The sequence below is a fragment of the Semicossyphus pulcher genome, unplaced genomic scaffold, assembly GCF_022749685.1.
Source record: "Semicossyphus pulcher isolate SPU_LCO1_2020_fin unplaced genomic scaffold, fSemPul1.0.p SCAF_10, whole genome shotgun sequence".
Taxonomy (NCBI): Eukaryota; Metazoa; Chordata; class Actinopteri; order Labriformes; family Labridae; genus Semicossyphus; species Semicossyphus pulcher.
Genome location: NW_027211604.1, coordinates 13855270 through 13872250, shown reverse-complemented (window position 1 = coordinate 13872250; position 16981 = coordinate 13855270). Strand labels below are relative to the sequence as shown.

General features: G+C 41.8%; 1 protein-coding gene across 1 annotated transcript in view; it reads left to right on the top strand.

Moving 5' to 3' along the window:
• Positions 1 to 16981, top strand: part of frem2a (FRAS1 related extracellular matrix 2a) — a 72594-nt gene that overhangs the window by 28213 nt on the left and 27400 nt on the right. The window contains exons 5-6 of the mRNA XM_069672062.1: positions 4546 to 4692; positions 15022 to 15252. Of these exons, the coding sequence (XP_069528163.1) occupies positions 4546 to 4692; positions 15022 to 15252 (378 nt within the window). The remainder of the gene's footprint in view (positions 1 to 4545; positions 4693 to 15021; positions 15253 to 16981) is intronic.

The following is a 16981-nucleotide window of genomic DNA, read 5'->3' as shown; positions in this document are numbered from 1 at the left end:
TCGGCCTTGTGCCGCAGATAAACAGAGCTGACATCACTCCCTCTCGTGTGATATTTCATATCATATCATTACATGTGAAAAAAACAAAATAGTCTAATTTTGTGATGGTTACAGTTTGTTTTGATTTCTATCTCAGATTTAAGTGGCTATTTAATTCTTCAATTCAACTTTTAATGGCAACTGAAAATCGGTCTTTATCTCATATTGGTGAGAGCTGTATCCAAATACCACTCAGCACCATACTTCAGTTACTAGGTTGTCTTTTAATGCCTGCAAGCCAAGAGACATCCTGATATGACTGAAGAGTCACTCTTTCTTCCCCTTCTAATTGCACTTACTTTAATTTGGATCTAACAGCATGGTCACACTGAAGACGTCACATGACCACCCCACCTGCGACTGGTCAGATTCTTTTCTTGTTTTCAGGCACATTGTTCATCTATTATTCTATGTATGTCACCTACGTTCATCCTCGAACTCCTCCTGTATCTCTTTGTTACACAGATGCATTGAAGCTCGCAAATACCATTCCAGTTCCATTGATATTGATCTCAAGCTGCATCAAACCTTGATGTCTTGTGGGTTCAACACATACGATTTGACTATGAAATTAGATCATATAGTCGAGACCCAAACAAGATACGATGTTTTTTTTGTCAAAATCAGCTCATGAATTTGACAACAGACTATCCTTTACAAACTCAGAGATGACGTTCGACTCCTCTTTGACTTTAAAAGCAACGCCTTTTGACTTTACATAGCCTCAGGTTTTATGACTTGAAAGACTCAATCCTCTCCCTAAGCCCAAAGTGTGAGAATCTCAGCTGTTGCCTGGCAGCGTACGGCGCAGCAGAGCACATACTCAGGAGTATATGAAGGTCCGTAGCACTTTTGAATGAGTGATTGTACCGTCATGAAAGGTTTCTTTAAGGGGTCGAGGAGCTGTATATCTTTAGAAAGGGAAGGTTGGGGGGGAAAAGAGAGGCGTGGGAGTGTGAGATGAGAGCGTGTCTTTTTGTAAAAGAAGAATTTGAGCTTGTTAGGAAATAGAAATGTTGCTGCCTTTATTTTTAAAACATAATACACCTTATCCTTAATTGTACAGCATTTAATTTTGGTTGTACTACACAGTGTCTCTCTCAAGGCTACACAGAAGGAACTTTCTAATATTTTCAACTGACTTTTTCCCCCAGAATAAACTGAAAGAGATTTTTTCCTTATTAAATGTTTTAGCAAACTATTGCTCGTCTTCATCCAGGAGACAAGCAGCAGAATAACCATTCATTTATTGGGTCATGTTAGTAGCCCCAATAGAGGAATAATCCAATATTCACCTTCCTTGCAGCTGTGGTTAGATCTGCACTAGCTTCTCATACATAATTTTGAAGTTTATCGTGCTTGTTGTTCAGATCTGTTCACCAGATTGTTGGTTCACTTCCTGCCCAGCTAACGGTGGTTTTACTGCTGAAAACCTGAATAAGACTGTACCAAACAGCAATTTGTGGCTTATAAAACAAAACAATTACCTAAAAGGAGCCAAAATGTAAAAGGTGAAAAATGTGTGATCGGTATTGTAAACATAGTCTAAATTGAACTACATTATCTGAGTGAGTAGTGTGTTTAGTCTATGGTGTATAAAGGCATGTAGACACAAAGTTAGATGTGATGGTTGACATGACGACTAGAGATGTACCGATACAATTTCTTCCGATTACGATACTTAAAGATACCAGCCATGAGGTAATGACATTCATAATATTGGTGGAAAAACACTGATTACTGACATTTTAAGCCAATACCAACACTGGTACCATACAGCATTTTGTGGTTGTATTGTGATCGGTATTGTCAACAAAATTGTCCCGAATTTCCCCCCTGGGGATCAATAAAGGATTATCTTATCTTAAAAAGAGATGTGATGGTTTACATGATCGCTTGAGATGTACAGATAGCATTTTTTATGTCCTGATACCTATTCTGATACTTAATCCTGAGTATTGGCTGGTACAAAATATGTCAGATACCAGCCGCGTTACATGACATGTTGCTAGCTTTGACTAACATTACACTCTCTGCTAACACTGCACTGTTTGTTATCGTCAAATGATTTCTAAAGGAATTTCTTACAAGGATTACTTACATTATTTCTTACGGAGGGATTTCTTGAAGGCTAATGAATTATGGGATTGGAGCATTGACTGACATACTCTCCCATTTCCAATACCCCATTTTAGGCCGATACCAATACTGGTATCGGTATCAGTGCGGTAAATAAGACTGAAACATACAGCATTTTGTGGTTGTGTTGTGATCTGTATTGTCAACAAAATGAGATGTGATGGTTTACATGACGGCCACCGATACCATTTTTCCCTTCCGATACCGATTCCGTTACTAAATCCTGAGTATCGGCCGATAAACTCTCTCTGCTCGCATCATCATATGATAATTTGCTTGAAACCAGTTGATTCCTTAAGCGTTTTCTTAGGCCGATATCGATGTTGGTATCGGTATTGGCACAACTCGAACAACAAGGTGCAGCACTCACTTAAAAGAGGGCCACCAGCAGCTGACACAAACTTTGTATCACAAGCTCAGTAACAGCATCACACAGACCACCAACAAAAACATTCTCACTGTGCATAAAAGTTCCAAGTCCTTTGATTTTTAACCCTTTGTGATTATGAAATAAGCCCTTCTGCCCGGACAGCTTTCAGTGATTATTCTGCAAAGTCGATCCCACATCACAAGCTAGTATCAAAACTGTGGCATCAAAGTCTCTCTCCAGACTCTTCTCAGAGTGTCCTGATCCTTGAATTTTTTTCAGTGCAGAAACTATGATCCCTAATTGGTTAAAGAAAAAGCCCTTGTGGTGAGTTTTTGTTGGGAAAGCCTTTGAAAGCGGGTGTAAAGTGAATTTAGCTCTACTGAGGATGATTTCAAAGCTGCTTTTTTCCGTGTGGTCAGCACATGTGAGAGGTCTTTTATCCTTCTCAAAGGCTGCAGGAGTAAGACCGTCTGAAGCTCACTGACTCCCATCCCTATTGTCTGTGCACAGCTCCTCGTCGAGGTCACGCAGGAGGACTGGTGCACACACACACACACACATACACACGCACGCACACACACAAACAAACACACTAAGATTTCCGTTAGCTTATGCTGTATTTACTATCAGGGGATAAAAGCCAAGGTTACGGGGAAGTTGGCATTGAAGATATGTGTGCGTGTAGGTGTTTGTGTGCCCAAACTTGGCCTGCAGGCTTTTTGGAGAATACATGAGCTCTGATTATATTAGCTGTCTCCTCACCTCGGCATGTTGTAGCTGTGTCTGCCAAGCCGGAAAGTGCTGAACTTTTCACCTCTGCAGCGTTTTAACACCATGACAGTATAGCATGCTCGCGCTATGAAAGAGCTGAACCTGTGTGCGCACTTAGCTCTGGAGGAGGAGGGTTACATCTCAGCTCTTTAAGATACTATTTATGATGTTTTTATTGACCGGGATGAGAAAGTACTATTATTTCATCTGTCATCAGAGTGTTAAAGTGCAGGATTAATCACAGAGTAGATTTTTTGCATGAAGTGCTGCTGCCAGGTTTGACCTCTGTGATGACTGAAGCTAAGCGCTATACAACGTGTGCTTTTACCAGCCTAATTTTCCCTATTTAAGAGACCTAAAAACAAACAGCTTCAAGATTGTCCTCAGACGAGCCAAATGAGATTTCCTTTCAGCCAGCCTACGCATTATGTTTGCACATGTTGTCCTCCACCTCTGCATTTCCTTTCACAGACACTCACACATTTAGTTTAGCACCCACAGGAATGCCGTGCACACTTGTGCAAGATCCCCCTCCCCTTCTTTTATTTTACCTTTACAGTCTTCTCTCATTAATTCCTTTCATTATCGCACAATTGTTCTCCCGTGCAGGTGGGTAAATCAGCCTCACAAAGCAGCATCCTTCCTGTCCTCTGGTTTAAGTGGCAGCTATTAGGTTTGTCTATTAGCCCAGTGCTAACAAGACCGTTTAGTCTGCAAACCTTTCCTTAATAACGCTGATTGGCTGCCGCGCTCAAATTGTCAGTGTGATGTGCTATTTTTGCACAAGGTTGAAGAAAAGGAAATAGTTGCACAGAGGAAAACGTGAACTTAATTATAGAGCAGATAAAAAGATTGATTGTGAGATATAAAAAGGTATCCTGCTGTTTCTCTTTTAACAGGATTCTGCAGCAGAAGTGTGGTGAATTTTTGGACAGCACAATGAAATACAATTAAAACTCTCTTTCTTAAAGTGTTACAATAATTTATCCCCCACTGTGGTCACAGAATTACCCGTCATCATTACATTTGCAGGACCTATAGAGTATTGAACTCAGCAGAGGTTAAAACACATGAATAAATAGGCACATATCCAACTAATACATCCAGTATGTTGACAGTCCTATAAAGTTTAACAAAGCAGCAACACATTCAGTCAGGTAGATAAACTCCTAATGAGAGGGTTTACGGCACAGAGTAAATACTGTTTGTTCTTGTTTTCTTTCCAGGTGGGAACAAGCTGAAGGGGCAGCAGTTCCGTCTGGACTGGGCCTGGATCTCTCTGGAGAAAGAATACTTCGTTGTGGACGAGGAGGACAAGTACCTGGAGGTGGTGCTCAGGCGGAGAGGCTACCTGGGAGAGACGTCCTTCATTGGTAAGTCTGTTTTTTTTTCCTTCTGTCTCTTTCTTTCTGATCTAAGAGGACAGACTTTGTGTTTTTAGCCACGCTAGCAGACAAACGCTGGTTAGATTGATAAAAAGCTAATTGATATTAGCTTCATACTTTTTATTTAGGACAATCATCATTCTAAAATTATGTCCAGTATTATTTGTTTGGGACTAGATGCTTGTTAAACTAATTTGATTCCAATTAGTTTCAGGCTACATAATTTACAAATGTTAGCATGCTAACGAGATAAAGATGCTACAGGCCTTATCATAGCATATACCTGCAAAACATCATGTTATCATAGCATACATTTTCATTGCGAGCATATTAGCATGTCAACAATAGCATTCAGCCAAAGCTCCACTGTTAGTGGCTAGCTGCTAGCGTGGCTTTAGCCTCTCTGTCTTGTTCCTGTCTCCTTTTCTTTAGCATTTATTTAGCTTCCATTACTTTATATTGTATATATTGTAAGTATATTGTATATACTTTATACTTCTTCTATTTTCTTCATACTTCTTCTACGTTTTTGCTGGTATGATTGTTGTGTACATAAGTTTGTCTTTTCACTGCACAGCTACATATATGTGCCTCCTTTCACCTGCAGCGCTGCTTTCCAGTACACAAATGCAGACCAAACACACCCTCTGAAAGCTGAAGACAAAAACCAAGTCTTTCTTTCAGCGCACTCTTTAACCAGATTGGTTCTCGAAGCACAAGTAATTTTGTTTGGCCTTGAGCCATTTTAAAATTCGCAAAAACACATTTTTTATGAGTTTGAGGAGGCTAGATGAGGTCTGGAAGGTCAGCATGAAGATTTAACTCGTTATTTACCAGCACACACTGGGAGAAAAAAGACTGCTCAGAGACTGTTTGTGAAGCAACACCAAATGCCCTTGATGTTCAACCTTCAGCTCTATATTTAACAGTGTGGACGTGAAATGGGCTTTAAAGTACGTGTAGAAAAGTGCATTGCTTTGACCAGCTGGATGCAACAAACACTGACACACTCGGGTTAATCACTGGCATAATTAGTGTACAAATTAACAGACTTGTCAACCTATAATCGACTCGTAATCAAGTAAAGCTAAATTGTAGATATTAATGAATGGTTTTTTTTCTTTTTTAATATCTGGTGGATTCGGAGGCAGTCAGGCATTCACACTTTTGACTCTTAAAAGTGCCCTTTTTAGGTTCACTAGTTTTTTTGTGTGTTATTTATGGGATTGATGTTTCAAGGTCCTAAAATGCAGCGATTAGACTTTGTGAAACACGCTCATTAAATTCTCTGTTTGGAAATTTGTGTTCATTTTCTAAGAAGAAACAAAACTTATTTGCATTTTAATCCAAAGTTAGAGCTTTTTCTCCCCCTTAAAATTCAGCTTAACATAGATGGCAATACTTGAACAGCTAATAATCACTAGTAACAGCATTTGACAATGACCTCAACCTACAACAAGTGACTTATCTACAAACGTAAAATGAAGTGAGCATCACGCTCGTTGACATACGAAAGGAAGAGTGAGCATTATTGCTTCTGTGCTGCTCCAATCTGAAATCCACTCTGCTCCGCTAACATCATTTTTTAATAGCACTTTGAGCAGCAGATGGAGGAGACTTTGTGTTGCTAACAACAGGCCAGCATATTTTGTGCTTATATCCAAGTGTTTGTTCAGGTTGGAAGGTTAAAAGGATGATGGCGTTGTCCCTGAACGCTCCTCTTAGCCCTGACTTTGTCATGCTTCAGCTCGTTCGCTCCGGGACAGGCAGCAGCTGTAAGCAGCTTTTACTCTCTTCCACCTCTCATCATTATTCTGATCCTTGTTAATCGCTGGGTCAGGTGTTGTCATCACAGCGAAGCAGTCTATGAAAGCTTTAAGACTTCCCTACCTGTTTGTGTGCTCCTGTGTGTGTGTGCGAGCCTCTCTGGAAGCTTTTGAGAGTATCTCTCGGGCACACATGAAAGCTTGCGTTCTGACTCTCATCTCTTTGCACAGTTGGTGTGTGAGCACCTGATTATCTCTGACCGCAAACATGACACATACACAGACAGGCGCTTTCAAGTCCTCTCTCTGAATGCACGTCTGACATGTAATGTCGGCATGGCGCTAAAACGCATCCATGTGAAGGTGCTTTCCATCTAGACTGATGTAGCTGCAACATTTTAAGCTGAGTCACCTTAATGCATACAGATTAAAGAGAAGGAATGTAACATGCAACTTTAAAACATGGTTTGTTTCGCAAAAAGCACCAAACTAGATCACTCTAACAACAGTATTCAGTCATATCTGTGCGTGCTATACTTCCAACTAATGTAAGTCTATGCATTTGTGTCTATAAGCACAGCGTGGATCTGTTCAGGCATTGATGATGAAACATGGTCCAGTTTAGAGCAACACGGAATGAAAAACAGAAACTGATCAAAGTCTAATAACTTTCATAGATTTCAATTTGCTGGGCTGGTGCACAGAAGAATGGAGCGAATGAACCAGTAACAAGTGTGGCGACAAACTCAAGGTGGACAAAACAGCAGCAACACCACACAATGCGATGCAATCCAATGCAGTGCGAGCACAGTAATGGTTCCTTTGATTGATGTTTAGTGTCAACTGAAGTCATTTAGTTTGTGTTGTTGTCCCAAATATCTCATTAAGATAAGGTGCAACGGCAACTCTAACTTTAATGTTTAAAACCATTTAAAATGTGTTGTCATGATACAAACACTTCATATGTCAACACTTTAAAGTGCAGCGACAACAAAAAGGAAGTTGATGATACAGTCAGAAATATATCCTGTACAAAAATGGTTCAACAATAATAAATCATGGTGGATTTTTGGTGTCTTAATGCCCTTACAGAACTCCTGCAGCATTTCCCTCTTTATTCTTTCCTCAGTCTCTTCTTAAGAAGAAAAACGGTTGGATCGGGACTCATTGCCCTGTCAAAAGAAAGTCACCTTTTTACCTTGTCGGTTGCCTTGGCTGTTTGATGAAGAGCCTGTCAACCAACACAATAAAAAATTGATATAAAGTCAGAAAGTAGTGAAACATACCCGTCACAATGTTACAGAATAATTAATAGTCCAAAGACTTTAATCCAACGATCCATCCATCCAGCCACTATCTATTTCCACTATTTCCATCCAGTCACGAAGGGCGCTGGAGCCAATCCCAGCTGTCATTGGTCGCCTGTCAGTCACAGGGCTGACACATGGAGACACACAACCTCTCAGGCTCACACCTACAGGCAATTTAACGTCACTGTTAGAGCCATTTTTTGTGTCTGTGTTGTAGCGTGTTGTCCCTGGTCGCCACAGTAGGTGGTGCATATAGACAATGGCTCATATAAGACATAATTAGAAGAAGAGTAGATTACTCGACAGATGTGCTGCTTACCGGGAGAGGCACACAGTTTTTCGACCGCCGTTTAGTGGCCTAACTCTGAGCCTTTTGTTGTTTGCATACAAGTTATTAACAATATAAGAGTGTGTAGGGTAATGAAAGTGTATCGTTTTAACAGGATTGTTGTAGCATAAAATAAATACGTTTGAGCACGACTGGACGTTTGGATTCATCTCATTGGATACACCACAGACGACGCGTCAACTAGAATTTCCCGGTAACAGCCCTCTAGTGGCTTAGGTCTTTTGTTTTGTCGAAAGATCAAGTCCCTACAGTCACCATTGAACCTAATATGTCTTTGGACTGTGGGAGGAAGCTGGTGTACACGGAGGGAACCCACGCATGCACGGGGGAGAACATGCAAACTCCACACAGAAAGGCCCACTTTGTCCGAACAGGGATTCGAACCTGGAACCTTCTAGATGTGCAGCGACTGTGCAAATAAACAATATATATTCAGCAAATGGTTTTTACTTCATAATTGTAAATGGACGGCACTTGTGTAGTTCCTTTCTAGTGTTCAAACCACTCAAAGCACTTCAGGCCAAATTAATTCTTTCACACATCCTTTCATACACTGAAGAGAACGTACAGTACCAACCTGCCCAGCAGCTTATTCATTCACACACATTTATATCCAATATTATTAATCAATAACTAAAGTTGTAGCCGTTTCTATTCCTTTTCTGTCAATCGACTAATTGATTTAGGGCTACAGATGTGTTCAGCCGATAACAATATATGAACACCCTCAGACCTCATTGAATCTGAGAGTCTGATCCGCAGAATTGTCTGCCTCAGTGGGCCTTTCATTATATGCTGAAGTTCAACCAAAACAAAGAACAACATTGTTTTATTGCTTTCCTACTCTATGTGAAAGTGTGTGTGTGTGAGTGTGTGTGTGGTGTGCTAATGGAGAATATGGGAGGGAAGTAACAAAGATCAATGATCACAACAAAAACAGAGCCGCAAATCGAAAAGATAATTAATGGCTGAAAGAAAAAAACCAGTAAATATAAAAGAAAATAATAATTACAAAAGAAAGTTTACTCTATACGTGCAGAGAGATGAATCTATAGATTACACAGTGTTAGACAGGAAGTGTGAAAGGATTGGACAAGCAGTGGGACAGAAACCCGGCAGCGTTATCAGAAGCTTGCCGCAGTTGCAAGCGCGAGCTAATGAAAGCTGCTGTGTCGGAGGCCACGCCGGAGGAGAGCTGTTACACGTGTCCATCGCAACAGGACGTGCAGGTAGAAGCGGATCAGCGAAGGAGGAACGCAGAGATCAGATCAAGGTTCAAAGACGTCCCCCGCAGAGCAGAGCGAGGGCTGAACGGGGCCAGAGAGCGAAGGGGGGATCAGATCGGATGCTCTACCACTGTTTTAAGGAATCACACCTGACTGTCTCGCAACACAATCCAAGCACGACTTCGATATCAGCCTTCGGCTTAGTTCTCCATGGGTGTGTGCCCTCTTCCTCCTCCTGTGTCTTCTTCTAATTGAGTTCTGTCTCTTTTTCCTGTCTCCTTTATGTGACACCTTCCCACTGAGTCTGTCATTCCACTTAACTCGTATCACCTTTTACTGTTTCATCTGTAATCTCTCCTCATGTCATCTGGACGTGGAGAGAATGTTCTTCTAATCTGCTTTTCCTACGGTGGCCGACAAGGGCCAACAGGCTGCACATTCAGTAATGAGGCAAATTCCAAAACGCATAAAAGAATAAAAAAAACCCCAAAACAATACATGAAAAAAATGTGCTGCAAAAAGCAGAAACAGCAATTGAGCTGCAAAAGGGATGCAGAGTCAAAAACAAACTCGGAAATGCAAGAGAAAACCCCTGCGAATCCAGTCATTACAACGGAAGTGCTCCAGGCCTGTAGGGGGCGAGAGAGAGAAGGAGACCAGGCACTAAATTAATTAGCTGTGTCTCAATTCAGGCCCTGTATCCTTCGCAGGACGCGGTCTACGGAGGATGAGTAATTCGTAGCCTGTGTAGACCGCTAAGGCCGAACTGAAAATGAGACGGTCTGGTCTACGGAGGATTTCCTTGCGTCACCAAATGCAGCTCCTGTCGCCTAGGTAGCTAGCGGGCTAACTAGCTATCATAACTAACGTCACGTAACTAACTTTATTTTTAACATTTGTATTGCTAGATATTCAAGTGGGTTGGAACCAAAAAACTACTTTTAAAAGTGTGTTCCTCGGATGCATCCGATGGACCCTTGGGAAAAGGAGGACGCATTTGTCTTTAGGATTTTACAGCCCACGTCTCTTGATGAAAGCCTTTGGCCTGTTGAAGCGCATTTGCCCTCGCCAGCCACCGTATTTCCCTCATCAAAGACCCCTCATCTTTTCCTCATGCCCTCTTACTGCCTTCTAACCCCGGGTGTGCGCTATAGGCTGTGTCATTTATTCCTTCTCCACCCACTCTTCATTTATCATCCATTCTCTCTGTCTCTCTCTCAATCCTCTTCAGCTCTTGTTCACTGTTTGTTCTTGCTCTTGTCTTCTATTTCCCCTCTCTCTTGTGTCCTTGCTTGTTACCAGTTGTGTTGTATCTTTGTTTTGTTTTTCTCACAGTGTCTTGCTCTGTTCCCTTCATGAGTCCTCATACTCTTCTCATCCTTCCTTTCCTTCCCTCGCTCCTTCCTATCTTCCCTGCTGTAATATTTTGAACCCCATGGGGAAACAAGATGGAATTGAATTCTCATTCTTCGCTCTTGCTCCTTGCATAAGTCGTAGCTAACTCCTTTCGGCACTGTCCTTTTCCGGTGCGTCTTCGCTCTGCGAGATAAATTGAGGCTAGTTAACAAGGTGTGCCTTCGCCAGGTTAATCATCTCCTGTGGGAACTTTCTCAGCCTCATTATTGTGTCCAAGCAGGGTGGATGGAGAGATAATGTAATTTCACTAGGAGAGCCCCGTGAACCTCTTTTTCTACACATCCCACCTCTGCTTCCTGGGTGTGAAATGACCTTTATGTATAACGAGCATAAAGGCACCTGCAATCATAAAGTTTATGATGAAGTGTATATTTCACATTCAGCCAAACAAAGCTTAGAGCAGAGTTTGCTTCTAACGGTGAGATAAACTACAATACAGAAGAAAAGACAGGAAAGTTTGCAGCTATAAACAGAATTCTGTGTCTTTGTGAGCAACTGTATTTGTTACGTTGTGTGTGTGAGTGTGTGTGTGTGATGGAGACGTAAACACAAGGGTCTGTAGCTCCAAGGAACAGAGATCAAAAGCCCCCGGGTGGGTATATCTCCCCCCGCTGAGAAGGAACCCCAGGCCGACCCTAGGCGAGGCGTGTCTCTTCCCCCCAGGGAGTCCAGCAGTGAGGCTCCACCCTTTAAAGATCAACACTTCCTCTCTCTTGAAGGCGTCTTTTTGTGCGTTTGATTTGATGTGGATCGACTGATCATCAGGATAGAAAGATGAGAAAGATTGGATCAATAGAAACCATCTGCTTTCTCGACTTCTACTGTATTATATCACCTTATGTTTTCAGCCAATTTCAGTCTCTACCTTTGTATAGAAGTCATCATATGGTGGTGACAGAGTCTACCTTTCTCCTGCAGCTTTCAAAACAATGGCGGGATTGACAGGAAGTGAAGCGTGCAAGTGCGCGGCGTGGATCACTTGCTGAACAGAAAATAAACCGAGTGATTGCACACATTTCAAATATGATAGAAGACAGCAAAGCAACACTCCGAGATCATCTTCATGAGCAGATTCTGAATCAGCATCTGTATGCCAGGGAGGAGATGTATGACGTGGGAGTGGTCCTTTTGTTGTGGAGTATTGTGTCTGCGGGCCCTCGTTGTATGAAGGGAAAACAGCCTGCGAGAGTAAAAGAGGTGGAACGCATCGGCCATGATACAAACTCGAAACCTGACTAATCGCCTGATTAAGATTTAGCTTTTCTTTAATCTATTCCAACACACACACATCTGCATATTTGGGCAGATAAAAATCAGATGGCAGATCTTGTTCCTTGATTCCAACGCACATCTCAAGTTGCTTGTTGGACTGTAAACAAAGACAGAGCACAGAAGTGGAAGTTTTGGCTTTTGTGAGTAACAGCTGGCCAAACTGGAAGAGCCAAAAAATGGACTCCCAGAAGCTAATGCTCTCCGTCCATCGTTTTTCCTCCCTATGCTGTAAACACACACACACTTGTTGCTGCCCTTTCTTCTTATTACAATATGCTGTAGATATAATCATGATCTTTATCCGTTTTGATTTCTGGTCTGCTGACCTTTTTTCTAGCACCACAATCTTCCTGTAGTTTATATCGCTACTAGATACACCGCAGAATCCAAAGGCAGAATGGCAGGCTGCCATGTTAAGTATACTTATGCTTCTGCTGCAAATAAAAACTGGATTTGTAGAAACGTCCTCAACTTTATTCCAGTTTTAAGGCCATTTGAGGAAAAAAAAAGCGCTGTTTACTTCCTTTGTCTACATTCACAGTTCCTCACGAAAACAAGGTGAGCAGAGCCGTGCGAGCTGATGATGCATGTGGCTGCAAATAAAAGGGCTTTGTTACCTTTTTTTTCAGACACTAAAAAGCCTGAACAAACAGGGAGAAAAGAAGTTAAAGCTGTGTGGAAGTTAACTCATGCACAGTGCTATACTCTCTGATACAGCTACACATATCCATCCATTATCCATACTGCTTATCCTGTTCAGGGTCACAGGAGGCTGGAGAGTAACCCACCTGTCATTGGGCGAGAGGTGTGGACTGATTGCCTGTCAATCAAAGGGCTGACAAATACACACTCACAGCAACGGGCATTTTTAGAGTCACCAATGAAGCATGTCTTTGGACTGTGGGAGGAAGCCAGAGTACCCGGAGGGAACCCACGCATGCACGAGGAGATTATGCAAACTCCACACAGAAAGGCCCACTTCATCCAAACCAGGATTCGAACCAGGAACTTTCTCACAGCTTAAACCACTGCAGCAGCCCCCGTTACACATATTGGATTTTTTTTAAAATGCAGCTTGTTCACGATGAAGTGCCGTTAATGAATTCACATCCCCTCGTACCCACTGCTGCCAGGCAGCATTGTGTAACCCACCTCTCAGAACACTTGACCCAGGTTAAGCTGACAGGACCACTCAGCAAATGAACCAGGAGTTGTCCTGGCTGAACCTCCATTAGTCATGTCGCAGATTTCCCAGAAAGACTTTCAGCAGCCCCCAGAGAGGAAGATATTTTTGTAGCTGCAGTGAGCAGTAACAGCATCATAATCTTCTCCTGCTGAGGACAAACCTGAGAGGTGAATGAGGGTGTTGTATTAAATGTGCTGGCTGAAGGTCAGGTCAAATGTTAGGTTTTAAATGATTGCATTATGTTTGCTGAGGTGAACATCCGTTAAATAAATGAAAAATGTCTCCGGACCTTACCTAGAATTTGTCCAAAACAGAGGGCCTAGACAGAAGTATTTTCTGGATGTTTTGAAACATAGAGTATGATGCTGTTTCACATTTTAAAACATACATATAATGACACAATGTTGGATGTCCAGACTGAACGTGGGCGAAGTTCCAAATCTGTAGGTTAAAGTATGTTGGAGTAACCCCCAGGCTTCTCAGCTCAGTCTGCAGTCTGCTGTGAACGCCAGGTTTCACACTGTTTGTTCGACACGCTGCACTTTGTGACGTCACAAAGTGGAGCCCCTTGTAGGGGCGGGGTTTCTTAAAGGGACAGAGCTGACTGAGTCGTTTCAGGCAGAGGCTGTATGAGGGCCTGCTTAGAGCACCAGTGTGACAAAAATGAGTTTGTTTAACTGTAAATTATGTGGAGCTACTCCACAGGTTTCACAGAGTGAAATATGAAGCTTGAAATGAGCATAATACCCATAATACCTTTAATGTTTTAATGGAAAAGTTGCCAGGGTCAAACGCAACATCCATATTCTCAACTTTCTGCTGTCCATTTTGCCAGTTACTGTTCGCAAAAGTAGAAAAAAATAAAAAGCTTCATACCAAAAAGATTCATAAAAATCTGGAGTCCTTTAAATCACATCTTTCCACACTTGTTTCGGGTTTCGTGAAAGAATGAATCACTAAAGGCCCTCGCGGGTACCGTAAAATGAATGGGTGCAACTGTGGCTCTCAAGCTTAAATTTTGCATACAATGTCCCGCGCCCAGATCTTCCTCTGGGTATAATCTAATGCATCCGGCCTCATCTGCATGTGTTTCTCACCTTCTTTTCTCCCTGTTTGTTAAGTCTTTATAGTGTCTGGAAAAAAAGGAAACAAATCCCTTTTATTTGCAGCCACATCAGCTTGCATGCCTCTGCTCACCTTGTTCTCACGAGGAACTGTGAATGTAGACAAAGGAAGTAAACAGCGTTTTTCCAAATGTAACACAGTATTGTGTGGCTTATGCCACCTGGATTTCCTTGATGTGCGTTTGAAGTGAAACCCAGCGGTGCCAGTAAGCTCTCCGACTTTGAAGAAGGTGTTTGGACGAGCATGATTGTTAGATGGATCTTTGTGAGGAGGATCCACATGAAAGAGTTATCATTAGTGGAATAAGATGCATTTGAATAGAAAAGGAGGCGACACACACATGCATACACAACCTTTCAGAGACAATCAGGCTCGCTAATCCATCTCAGTGAGGTAGAATATGGTTATTTTAATGCTTCAGTCACTATTTCATTTCACACATTCCTGAGGCTCTGCGAGTGATCAGTGAAGAAAAATAAGATGCGACGCTCTTTTTCTCACCACTCTGAGCAACATTAAAGGGTGTGAATATCTAATCTGTTTTTCATCTGCTTCTCCCTCCTGTCTGTCACACTTTCATGCTCGCTTTCTTTGTTTTGTCTTCCTGTCTGTCTTTCTTTTCTTTTCTTTTTTTTTTTAAACATCTATCACTGTCTGTATCTTCCAGGAATTGGCACCCAGGACGGCAGTGCAAAGAAGGACGAGGATTTCAAGGGCAAGTCTCAGAGGCAGGTCCAGTTCAACCCGGGGCAGACGGCAGCCACGTGGAGGGTTCGGATCCTGACTGATGGGAAGTACGAGCAGGCCGAGACCTTCCAGATTCTGCTGTCAGAGCCGGTGATGGGGGTGATGGAGTTCCCCGCGACAGCAACAGTCGAGATACTGGATCCTAATGACGGTCAGCACTTCACTGAGCACATACAGATACTTTTAGAGTTTGACCATTGAATTGTCTTTATCTTTATCCTAATGTCAGTCATGTAAAGTGAGCACTGACTCTGGTACTGGTGGTACTGGAGGATTGCCATTTTATGCTACTTCTACTTCTACATATTTTAGAGGCAAGTTTGTACTTTCTTATTTGACAGAAATAATCACAACTTACTTAATACAAAATAAGGTGGAATTTATATATATATGAATTTTATATTATACAATTGTGCAAGTGGAAAAAATCACAAGCGGCGCCCAGTTAGTGACGCGTTTTCCATCAGCCAGCAGTGGTTGGTCTGCCAGAGAGGGTAGGCGGAGCTAAGCGGCTGCACTTCCAGTTTCTTTAAGCATTACAAGTAAACAGTTATCTACTATGGCTGAACAAACAAAGAAAAGATCGATGACTACAACTTCAAAAATAAGTGAAAATCCAAAGAAAAAGAAACAAATTTGACGCTCAGGTGAAGGCAAACAGTTTACAAGCGAAAGTGAGAAAAATCAGAGAGTTAGAACGATGACAATTGAATGAATGAATTAAAATTGAAATCTTCGAGACTTTCTTTAAAATAGTATCTTTAAAATAGTAACTATTCCACAGAATATCTGGAGTTTGCAACTTCTTGAATGGGTTTCATATAGGAAACTTGATCTGTGATTGTGGACAAACTCAGATTATAAAGAATTTTATTCGATAAAGAAATTATTCGATCTGTTTTATAGGTTTAGATTGTGTCTGTCTTTATTTAGCTTAATATCTCTGGTCCATATCCATGATTAAACTAAGCGGCGGTTAAACTAAGCAGTTCATCGTGCGCCCCCTGCCCCCTGTCATCCCCCGCTCTATCCTCCCCCGTATCCCATCCACTGTCCTCTCACTTAATAAAGGCAGAAAAAAACAGAAGAGAGAAAAAAAAAAAAAAAATCTAACACAGCCTCTCGGACAAACAGTAGGAGCGGGTTGAACATAGAAGTTGATGGAATATTTCAATCATCTTTTTTTGATCTGTATAGCGCTAAACTATAACAACAGCTATCTCAAGACACTTTACGAAAAAGAGCAGGTCCAGACTCACTCTTTTTTTTATTATTGTTTCAACATGAATCCACCATGAGCAATTGCCACATTTGGCAACAGCGTCGAGTCAAAAACGTCCTTTACACATGCGGAACAAGATTCAGTTATCTGCCTTGACTGGATGGGCTGAGAAAGTGGGATAGAGGGAGAGGCGGAAAGAGAGAGCAGCAGCAACAGATAACACAGACTTGGCTACAGTGCTAATTATAATAGTGAAGGTATGTGTAATATTAGAATTAACAAGTATAGTAATGACAATAAATATGAGTGATAGGCAGATAAAAGTGTGTATTATAACAGATGATGTGGTGATTAAGTCTCTACAGGGAGATATTGTGGAGGTAATTAATGAGCTACAGCAGGTTCTAATATCCCCCCATGAAGGATGTGTCACAGTGCTGTTTGATAGATCAGACCACAAGAACACTTCATATCTCAACTGACAGCACAAAATATGAATGAGTGTGCATAAACGCTGAATGTGATGAGAAACAAACAATAGGCGAAGCGTGCAAAATACAGGCGTGTTGCTTGTGCCCACCTCGACACGCAAACATGTCGGCAGCTACGGTGAAGTTTGTGACATTTCTGAAATCCTGCCTGCCACTCAAGTATCCCC